General features: G+C 59.7%; 1 protein-coding gene across 1 annotated transcript in view; it reads left to right on the forward strand.

Moving 5' to 3' along the window:
- The first annotated feature begins 4,978 nt into the window (after positions 1–4,978).
- Thra (thyroid hormone receptor, alpha) overlaps positions 4,979–11,222 on the forward strand; it is an 11,800-nt gene continuing 5,556 nt past the window's right edge. Inside the window, exons 1-5 of the mRNA XM_005394347.2 lie at positions 4,979–5,311; positions 7,593–7,660; positions 8,338–8,438; positions 9,664–9,811; positions 10,326–10,531. Coding sequence (XP_005394404.1) covers positions 5,259–5,311; positions 7,593–7,660; positions 8,338–8,438; positions 9,664–9,811; positions 10,326–10,531 — 576 coding nt within the window. The 5' untranslated portion in view covers positions 4,979–5,258. The remainder of the gene's footprint in view (positions 5,312–7,592; positions 7,661–8,337; positions 8,439–9,663; positions 9,812–10,325; positions 10,532–11,222) is intronic.

Here is an 11,222-nt window from a genome sequence, read left to right on the forward strand (position 1 = left end):
GCTTTTTCTCAAGCTCAGTCCCTCCTTCCTCCTTTCCTCCCCCCTCCCTCCGTCTCTCTTCCTCTACCTTCTCTCTCTCTCCCTCCCTCTGCCTCTGCCAGTTCTGCCTGGGTGGGGGCGCGATCCCGCTTCCCTGGGAGAACATCCTGCTTTTCTTTCCCCACCCGCCACTCTTTCCCCTGCAGGCCACCCTCCAGGGGTGATAAACAGCTTCCGCCTAGGAAGAGGGGGTGCACAGGGAGTACCCCAAGCCCTGTGCCTTGATGCCGTCTGCAGCAAGCGCCTTGGCCCCGTGACATTCATGCCTCCAGCACTCAGCTGCCCCAGCTCCCAGCTCCAATTACCCGCTGGCTGGCTGCTTGGGGGGGAGGGGAATGTGCTGAGCCCAGCTTGGGGGTGCTCCTAAGCGCCTCATTCGTCCTTCTTGGCTATTTGGATCTCCTGCCTCCATCATCGTCATCATCATTATCATCATTATTATTATTATTTTATATGTTTGCTTTTTGAGACGCGAGGTCTCACTATGTAGCTGAGGCTGGCCTTAAACTCGTGGTGATCCTCTTGCCTCAGTTTCCAAAATGATGGGATTCTGAACATTCGCCACCGTACCCGGCTATCCAGCCTCCCATGGGGGCATTTGGGGCAGAGAGCCTGAAGTTCCCTGGGCTGCAGAGAAGAGGGCATGGGTGTGGCCACAGCCGTCAGTGGGCATGGGGGTTGGATGTAGCCAGGGAGGTGACTCCCCTAGACGTGGGCGCCCCCTTGATGCCTGGCTGGGGCTGGGGGAGATGCAGGTGGGTGAGGTTCTGGGGAGCCGGTGGGAAGAGGAGCTTTGATGTTAGTACTGGGCATCTGGCCCAAGGCAGGGCTGCTGTTTATGGCTTTCTGTCCCTGACCTGTAGGGGGAGAGTTTCCTGTTATATTCTGGGGGGGGGGGGGCAGGATCCTTTGTTTGAGTTGCCAGTCTTCCCTTTGGACACCCCCAAATCCCAAATTGCATTCCCTAGCCCCTCAGGTCTCTCAGCAGCTAGGAGATCAGACTCCTGGATCAAGACCCTTGTGCTCCAGGGCCAGGGATATATAGCTCAGCAGCCCAGTGCCTGCCTGGCAAGCACAAGGGCCTGAGTTCAATTCCTGGTGCCAGAAATAAAAGACCCTTGTGCTCCAAAATCCCATCAGCTGGTGCCCAGCAAAAGCCCACCGAGGGGGCTGCCTCCCCCTCCTCGCTCCCACGCCTGCCACGCTGTGCCCCAAGTCTGTGTGCACTCCTTTCCATCATACCTGCCAGACGGTACCTGCCTTCCCGCCTTCACGCCTGTCTTTCCTGGCACGGGGGTAACAGACAGTTGGGTGGGGCGGCCATGCCCAACCCTACCAGAGAGCAGAAGTGGGGAGAGGGCGGGGAGGAGACTGGGGGCCCAGCCCCAGGAGGTCTCTGCCCCTCCACAACACAGGGCATGGGTGGCTGCCGCAGCTTTGTGACAGCCGTAGACTCCCGGGGACTGCTGGGTTGGTGGCTGCCCATGGGCGCCCACGTTGGCGCAGGGGCAGCGTCTGCACACAGATGCCTGTTTGCCCATGCATGCCTGTGTGTGTCTGGGCTACGGTGGCTGCCCTGGCCCTGTGGAATGGCCCTTCTTGGCTCCCGGGGTGTGGAGTGGGGCACGGGTGCCAGGTGACTGGGAGTGGGTGGGCTGGGGAGGGATCTCCCCCCACCCTAGCAGCAGGCAGAGAGGGGAAGGGGAGAGGGAGGTGTGAACCTACCCACAGCACTATTAATAGCCCACATGCCAGGCCACCAAGAACCAGCTGTCTCCGTGGAAACCAGTCCCGCTCCCCTCCCCCAGCCTCCATGGGGTGGGACTTCGGCAGGGCATGAAGCACCCCCCCATCGCTCTTTGTTACCTTTCTCCCTTTGTCTCCCCTCCTGGGGCCTCTCCTTCCCCCTGTCCCCTGCCCACTTCTCCTTCCTTCCTTTTCCTCTGCTTGGTTGGCATCCCTAGTTCTGCCCCCATCCCTACCCCATCTCTTTGTTCTTTCCCTCCCCATCTTTCCCTCCGTCACCCCTTTTGCCCTGTCGTCCTCCCCCTCCAACCCCTCACGGCGGCCCTGTCTGGAGTTGACACGGAGGAGGGCTGGGCTTTCTTCAGAGCATTAAGGGCAAAGTTCAGCACCCCCAACGGTGGGCCCAAAGCCAAGTGCAGTATTAGGTACCGTCCTTGTGGCTGGATCCTGGGGGCAGAGACTGCCTGCTGGTGGCCCCAGGTTCTCGGGGGTGTCCCCTGGATCCGCAGGACTGCAGAGCGGGACAGACGGCAGTGTGAACCTGGCATGGTGCCCATGGATGCCACATCGTTCCTCGTCCCTGTCCCCCCCCATTGCAGAAGCACTTAAGCTTAATGAAATGCTTCCCCCTCTGCGGGCACCTTGCCCACGCTGCCACCCGGCGGCTCTGGCGGCGCTTATCTGACAGAGAGGGAGTGGGTGGCCAGGCCAGCAGACAGGTGGGTCTTACTGTCCCTGTCATCCAGATGAGTCTCAGAGCCCCAGAGCTCCGCACCCGCTGCCTCCTTAGGCCCAGGCCTCCCCCTGCCAGGGGTGTGCCAGAGGAGCTCAGGAATATTAAGCTAGACTCCCAGAGGAGGGGAGGGAGGCTGCCCTGTAGGGTGGGTGGCCCTGCCCCTCCCCCCCATGACACTGCCCGCAGGTAATGCAGGGGCGTGTGGTTGGCGCTGCCCCATGTGCTGAGCCCTCTGCCTGGGCTCTATGTTGCCTTAGAGGCCCCGATGTCCCTAGAGAGACTTCAAGGAGTCCTCAGTGGTTCTGGACTCTTGCTAGGTGCCAGGCAAGGGTGCCCCGGGCAATGAGGTCTGCACCTTGTTCCTCTGCCTACTGCCAGGGGCCTAGCCATGGCCTGGACTGCACCAACTGGCGCTAGAGCGCCGTTTAGCTCTGCACAGAGGTGGGACTGAGAAGGACCCTGCCCTCCCACCAGCGGGCACGTGCAAGCCTTTGGCAGTGTGCAGACGCATTTGGAGTTAAGGCTGGGCCAGGGAGAGGGAAGGGGAAACAAATAGGGTGGCTTAGGTTGGCACGGCCCCAGGTCTGCCCTGTAGCAACTGGTAGCAATGGGGGGGGGTCCTCCAAAGCTATGGCCTGGGGCGGGGAACTGCCTGTGCCATGCGGCTCCCGCCAGGGTTCCCTGCCCAGCCTGGCCCACAGCCGCTGATGCCCAAGCCTACCCACTCTGGCCCTGTTTGCTGCCCCCAGGGCCCACTCCCCAGGGGTGCCCCTCTCCTTGTGCCCACTCCTGGGCCTGCCTCCTCCCCTCCCAGGGGGCGCTTGGGCCTCTGGCTGGCGAGTGGATTTTTCCAGCTTCTGTAAACAAGTGGTGGCAGTGTGCCAGGCAGGCAGGAGACAGGCGGGGGCAGCACCGCAGCCAGGGTGTGCCAAGCACCGAGGCACAGCTTAGGGGGGCAGGGAGACACCCAGACCCAGAGAGAGAGAGAGAGAGAGAGAGAGAAAGAGTGAGCCCCAGACACAGACGGGTGACCAAGTGCAGCCTCCTGGGCCCAGAGAGAAGGAGGAACAGAGCAGCCTCTATTGTCCAGCCCAGCCCCGCTGCTCTCACCCCTGCCCCTCTCTGTCCTGGCTGTGAGCCTCAAGCCCCAGTGCCCAGGCCCGGGCAACCCCACCCACTCCTCCTGTCCCACCTCCACCCCTTAGGGCTGGCTACGCCATTATAAATTTATAACAGGAATTTCTCCATAAGCCAAGAAAAACTTGACCTACTTTCTTGACGGCTCCCTGGGCTAAGGCTCCCTGCTTAGCGCCCCCCCCCCAAGTCTCCTGTCCGGCCCCCAGTGCCCAGTTCTCGCCTGGAGGGGTGTTGGAGACAAAATGGGCCACTTTTCCCTGCTCCTCCCACACTCCCCACCCCGGGGGCTGCCCTATGCCCTGGCTTATCTCTGCCCCCTCCTCTTACCCTGGCCCCTTATCAGCTCCTAGGGGTAGGGCCGGGGGCCCTGGGCGAGGCCTCTGGTACAGGGCCCACGTGGTAAGGTTGAACGTGGGGACCGGCACCCTTTGTCTCCGCCCATCTGCCGCACCTGCCTGCGTGCCCGGAGACAAAGCGCAGGTCTGCAGGGCCTGAGAGCAGCGCGTTAGGGTGGCCGGCGTAGGCTGGCACTGTCCTGGCCTTGTAGCAGAACAAGGATGGTGCTGGCTTCAGGTGGCAGAAGGTTAGAGCGAGGCTGTGAGACAGGCGCAGTCCCTGTGCCACCTGCTTCCTACCTGTGTGAACCTAAGGGAAGGTTCATGCTTTCTGCTGCCCAGTGTCGGGTTCTGATGCCCACTTGGAAGGCTCACCTGCTCATTCGACGTCTTTTAGTTTCCTTTGCCCTTTCCCTTGCTGTCCTGGTGGCTGACAGCTCAGCTAAGCCAGCTGAGACGTCCGGTCCTCAAACTGGGCAGTGGCATTGGGGTCTCAGCCAGAGTCTGAGGATCAGTCCTGCCTTTCAGGGTCTCTCTCCATCAAGGTGCCAAGGTGGGCATTTACGATCCCTGTGGGCTACCCCTGTGCCCCCCCCAGCCTGCACAGAAACCCCTGTGCCCATCCCGGCATCTTCTCGTCTCTGGTCCGCTCTCGCCTCTGTCGTCCTGACGAACCTTAGGAAACTTGAGTGGGTGGTGGTCACAAGGGCCCACGTCTGACACTCACTGAGGGAAAGGCATTTGAACGTGGTTACCTGCGCCGCGGAGGGCCTCCTTCCTTCCCGCCAGCCCTCCCCGTGTGTGGGGCTTGGGATGTGCTCCTCAGTCTTGCCTGCTGCCCCTGCCCTCTAAGGTTATTCTTGTCCTCTCCCTGTGCTTGCCCTGTATGCCCATCTTGTTACAGCCCCCGGTGCTGCCGTCAGAGGAATTCTACCCACTGGCCCCATGGCACTTGCTCACTCTGGCCTCTGTCTTCTCTCCACAGGGATCTCCGTGCAGGACAAGACTCCGAAGAGACTCCCCAGCCCACAAACCCAGCCTGCCCCCAGCTCCCCCACCTGCCACCCCTTGGCCCCTCCCACCGCCCGCCCCCCTTGGGGCGCAGGGCATGGTGTGAAAGGCCGAGTGCTGGGCGGGTGCCATGGGTGCTGGGCCCTAAGGCCTGGGTGGTGGGGGGTGGGTGGCTTGTGGGCGTGCGGGGGGGCCGGCGTGCCTACCCCAGTCTCTTGGCGTGCTGGAGGGCATCCTGGATGGAATTGAAGTGAATGGAACAGAAGCCAAGCAAGGTGGAGTGTGGGTCAGACCCAGAGGAGAACAGGTAATATGTGGGTCAAGCACCCCGCTGTGCCAACTGTGGGCAGCAGGCACAGTCCCCTGCCTGGGCAGGAGAGAGCTGGGCTCCCTCAAACACCTCTGGCGATGGGTGTGAGGCCTGCAGGCAGGGGGACCTGTCCTGATGTCCCAGGGAACGAGGCGCCTGGATTGGGAGATGCCCTCTTGCAGGGGGCAGCAGCCACGCGGCCCCAGCCTTGGCCGTGCTTGGAGGGCTCGGTGCCTCTGTCCTCACGGTCGCTGTTGCTCTCACCTGAGCCTGTGTGATCTTGCCCTCCCCGCAGCCCGGCCCCATCTGACCACAGAGGGGCGCTGTCCACAGCTGTGGTGCACGGAAGTTGACATTTCAGGGCCCAGGCACCCGTAACCGTTGGTCACGGCCCACGCTTCCACTTGGAGTCTCGTGGGAGCCCCACAAGCTCTTCCTTGTGCAGGCTGCAGGGCGGCGCGGCTGTGGGGCTCCTCCCAGGAAATGGGAGCACAGCCCAACGTGAAGGCTTTGCTTCCACGTGTGTGAGGCCGCAGCCCTGCTCACCGGCTGGGCTCGGTCACTTCTGACCTGCCCTGTCCTTGAGCTGCCCAGAGGGTCTCTGTCTCTCCCATCAGCTCCAAGTGGCACAGAGCTCTGTCCCAGTTGGCGTGGTGTCCCAGGAGCTGGGTACAGCCTGTGCCTATGGCCAGGGAGAGGGTGGGGGTGGGGGTGCTCTGGGGAGCAGTGTGGCTCCCGGTTGCCAAGGAGATCGGAGTCGGAGCCAGGAGGCCGGAGGCCACGCCAAGGCCTGGGGCCCAAGCCTGGTTCCCCGAGGGGCAGAGGAAGTGATGGGGCTCCGCGGGTTGTGTACACAGGGCACTGGGGTAACGCCCCTCCCCCAAGCCCTCTGCCCAGTATAGAAGAAGACGTCTGGGCTGCCAGTGTAGAGCTGTCACTTGCATCCCCTGTACTTTCCTGCCCAGACGTCTCTGGGTCCGGGAGAGTCTGCCTTTAAAGGCGGGAAGGCAGGTTCCCAGTGCCCCGGACCGCGGCCCCTCCCCCACCGCTCCCCTCCCCCACCATGCGCCACCTCGTGGCTGTCCCTGGAACTGCGCCCAGAGGCCGGGAGGCGGGTAGTTGTGGAAGAGGACAGCTCCGCGGGGCCTAGGTGGGCGAGGTGCCCTGCGCGCGCCCTCCGGAAGGCGGGAGGGAGGCTGACCCTGCAGCCTCCTGGGAACCAGAGGAGGGCGATCCCCAGGGGCGTGGAGCACAGGGCTGTCTGCGACTGTGACCCTGGCCAAGGTCACTGTGTCAGTGTGTTGGGAGCTGCATCCGGCTCCAAGAGGAGGGACCCTGGGACATGCCACGCGCAGGGTGGGTGTGGAAGGTTATACAATCCTTGCATGCGTGCAGAGGGCTTATGTAACCTGCGTGTGCTGAGGTTATGTAACATGTATGTGCAGAACCTGGCAACATGTATGTGCCGGGACTGCGGGTGGCTCATAATACCCTGCATGGAGGGGCTCAGGGTCCTTGTCCTGGCGCCGACTCCAGTGCACGGTGTCACCAGGCACAAGTGCACTTTGGTTTGCGGCTCTGCTAAAGGAAGGCTGTGAGCGGCGGGATGATCCAGTATTTTCCATGGCTATGGGTTATTTAGCATGTGGGCGTGGCCTGGAAAACACCAACACGTTCACGCTGGGGGAGGGGAGATCGCTGGGTGCCTGTGCGCGGGCTTGTAACACACGGCCTATCCTGGGGGTCATGTATCACACTCGAGTGCCGAGAAGTTGCAGAGATATAGATCCCGGGACTTATTACCATACTTGGGTTTATACCGGAGCCTGCGTCGTTATTCATGCGTGGGTGTGTGTTGCATATATGCGTGTGTATTCTAAAGGTTGCACAGCTTGGAGAATATTCTGAGGGTTCTGTCGGCATATTTATCATCTATGAAGTCTTAAATATGTGGCTGTGCTGTGGGTTGCGGGTGCTTGAAGTCTGCAGTGTGTATGTGTGTGTGCAGACCATAGAGCAATGTGCGTGTGTGTGTGTGTGTGTGTGTGTGTGTGTGGTGGGGCCCTAGGACCTGCTTTGGCCCAGCCAAGCCCCTTATCTTTCCCTGCAGCTACCAGATAGCCAACCCTTTCTAAGCTTTGTCAGCTGCCGTGGGGTGGGAGGTAGACCGAGGACAGAAGGTGGAGGTGCGGGGCCTGGGGGACTTCATGAGCCTCTTGGGTAAAAAGGGGGTTCCCCCGGAATGCTCTGAGACTCTGCCCACTTCGTCCCTGTCCAGTGCCAGGTCACCAGATGGAAAGCGAAAAAGAAAGAACGGCCAATGTTCCCTGAAAACCAGCATGTCAGGTGAGCTGGCTCCCTGCACCCTGCACGCCACGCCTCTTTCGGTCCTGGGCTCGGTCCAGCACTCCTGGGTCCTCAGGGAGAGCTCCCAGAGGGTGAGGGAGGTCGTCTGGGGTGAGGAGCCGTCTTGTGGGACGTGCCCCCGCCTTTAGGAGCGCAGAGGTCCTTCTCCTATAGCCACGTCCCCGCAGGCCCCACCAGAATCAGGGCCTCGGCTGGAGAATTTGGGCCTGGATCCTCCTGAGAGCAGCTGCTGCAATCTGTGTTGCTCTCCTCACCGCACTCCTCCCCTTAACGTGGCCGGGTACAGTGCTACAGGCCTGTAGTCCCAGTTAGGGACTAGGAGGCTGAGGCAGGGGGAATCATGTCAGCGCAGGAGTTTGAGGCCAGCCTGGGCAACAGAATGAGACCCTGTCTCCAAACTGGAAAACGAAATGAGCAGGGGATATAGCTTAGCGGTAAGAGCGTCTGCCTCGCATGCGTAAGCCCTGAGTTTGATTCTCAGCACCGCAAAAATGAAGAGAAGAGAGGGAGGGAGAGAGAAAGAGAAGGCTTGAATGGGCAGTCTCCACAGGTCCACCTTTTACCTGGCACGGAACCCTTCAGGGAGGCTGGGCTACGAAAGGAAAGGTTGGGGCTCCACACGCCATGCCCACTGTCTCCTCCCTTTCCTCCTCCAGGGTATATCCCTAGCTACCTGGACAAAGACGAGCAGTGTGTCGTGTGTGGGGACAAGGCCACCGGTTATCACTACCGCTGTATCACTTGTGAGGGGTGCAAGGTACGGCCACCCCGCCCTGCCTGCTCCCCTCACTCCCCGTCCCTCACTCTCCCTGTTGCGTCATCAGCTTTCTTCCCTTGTGCATACATGCATGCATTCATTCATTCCTACTCCCCGCACTACCACTCACAGGTGGATTTGCCAACCCTCTCGGAGCCTTAGTTTCTTCATCTGTAAAATGGGGATAATCATACTACCTGTCTTATATACTTTTTGGCAGAAGTCAAAAATTTACGTGAAATGTTTAAGATGTGCCAGGCACATGAGAAGAACTTGATAAATGTCCACTGTTAGGCAGCCAGGCGGTGTATTAGGAGTGAAAGGTGCAACCGGCCACACGCCTGTAACCACAGCACTTGGGAGGGTGAGGTAGGAGGATCGCCACGACTTCAAGGCCAGTCTGGGTTCAAAGCTAGGCTGGACTACATACCAAGGCCTTGTCTCAAACAGGCAAACAAAAATCCTATCTTTACTTAGTGAATTTTCTTTTTTCGTTTTTCTTTTTTTTTTTCTTGTGGTACCAGGAATCAAACTCAAGACCTTAAGCTTGCCAGGCAGGCGCTTATGCCACTGAGCTATATCCCCGGCCCCTTAGTGAATTTCCAATAAATCTTAACTCTTCGTACTGCTGCCAGTCTTGACTTTTGAGGGTCATCCTTGAAAGCCAAGACTAATCCAGATACACAGCATTGAAAATTTCTGTTTTTACTTCAAGGTCCTAGAGTTTATCCGCAATGTCTTTTTTTTTTTTTTTTGGTACCGGAAATTGAGCTCAGGACCTTGCGCTTGCCAGGCAGGCGCTGTGCTGCGGAGCTCTATCCCCAGCCCCTTTTCTTGACCTCTGATCCCCTTATTTCATAAGCTCTACCTGCATGAGCACCACGCAGTATACTGTAGATGAAAATGGTTTTGAGGTTGGTGTTGGGTTTAGACTCATTTAACCCAAATGAGAACTCCAGGTGGGAAATAAGGTAGGAGTTGGGCTTCCAAAGCTGCTGTCCCTTCAAGACTTGAAGCACCTCCTGCCACCCCAGCCCCAATGCCCCTGATGACCCCACCCTCGGGGTTGGGGGAGTGCGTTCCTCCTGTTCTTTACTTCCCTGGCTCCTGCATCGAAGGAGGGCACCTCCCTCACCCCTTCCCCTCCTCACCACCCCTGTGAACTTCGGGATTGCTTCCGCAAGGGAAGGCAGGATAAGAGCCTGCGCCATCTCCTCCATCCCAGGGCTTCTTTCGCCGTACGATCCAGAAGAACCTCCATCCCACCTATTCCTGCAAATATGACAGCTGCTGTGTCATCGACAAAATCACCCGCAACCAGTGCCAGCTGTGCCGCTTCAAGAAGTGCATCGCTGTGGGCATGGCCATGGACCGTAAGGGGCCCCGGCCCAGGGAGGCGGGCAGCTCAGGGCTGGCAGCTCCCTTCCAGAGCGCCCTTGGGGTGGAGTGAGGGTCCAGTTCAACTCAGGCTGGTGGCAGAGTGGCCAAGGTCTTTGTCCCTCCTGCCTCGTTGCCAGGGGGCAGGAAACAGGATTCCTCTATAGGCCTGCCAGGGCCTCAGTGCCCACCGCCTTCCGCATCTGAGGGCCACCCTCTAAGTGTTCCCCGCCACAGAATGGGTACTCAGTTCTGGGTGAAGGCTAGGGATCTGCTGGCAGATCATCTAGTAACCTGTCACTGACCCATGGGGACATGGGATTCCTCCAGGGTAGCCCAGTCGGAGTTGACGCGGCCTCAGTGGTTGATCGTGGTCTGGGTCATACCCCACACGTGGGAAGACTCGGCCTCCCTGGCCCTCCCTGGCCCTGGGTTTCCCCACCCAGGAAGTGCGCTGTGGAGCGGGAGGGAGTGTGCCATGCAAGGGGCCTCGTGTCTGTCTGCCCACAGTGGTTCTCGATGACTCAAAGCGTGTGGCCAAGCGCAAGCTGATCGAGCAGAACCGGGAGCGGCGGCGCAAGGAGGAGATGATCCGGTCCCTGCAGCAGCGGCCGGAGCCCACTCCTGAGGAGTGGGACCTGATCCACGTGGCCACGGAGGCCCATCGCAGCACCAATGCCCAGGGCAGCCACTGGAAGCAGAGGCGGAAATTCCTGGTGAGGACACAGGCGGGGAACCTGCGGGGGGAGCGGGCTGAGCGTGACCCAGAGCTGATCCTCTCACATGCGCCTTGGTGGCCCGGACTTGTACACCTGGATGTGTGGCATTTCCTGTCTGCGTCCTCACAAGGCTCCCAGGAGGGCAGGGCCTTGCCTGCCTCCTTGAATTCCATCGCAGGGGTGACCTCTCCGCGTTTTCCTGCCCACGTGACTGGGAGGGGACCTCCAGGACTCAGTCATGTAACAGCATTTCTGAGCACCTGCTGGGTCTCAGGCATTGTGTTAGGCCCTGGCAAAACCAGCTGCCAAGTGGATGATCAGTTTGGAAGGAGACGGACATTTGGAGCCTGGTTCCTGGCAGCGGAGCCAGGGGGTGGAACGTGTGCTGTTTAATGTGCTCTGAAGCCCGGCAGATGGGTTTGTGCAGAGCTGGTGGTGGGGCTTTAGCTTACTCCTTAGCTGTACCAGGGCTCGGTTTCCTGCTTTGTGAAATGGTGACGTTTGCTCTTACCGAGCGAGTGTGATGAGGGATCACTGAGGTATATAGAACGCGTGTCCTGATGCCTGGCCACAGGTTTCCATCCTTAGAGCTGATTATTATCATTATCATGATCATTATTTTTTGGTACTGAGGATTAAATCCAGGCCCTTTGAGCTACATCATCAGCCTTTTATATAAATATATATA

The sequence above is a fragment of the Chinchilla lanigera genome, unplaced genomic scaffold (assembly GCF_000276665.1).
Source record: "Chinchilla lanigera isolate Chin_1 unplaced genomic scaffold, ChiLan1.0 scaffold00050, whole genome shotgun sequence".
NCBI lineage: Eukaryota > Metazoa > Chordata > Mammalia > Rodentia > Chinchillidae > Chinchilla > Chinchilla lanigera.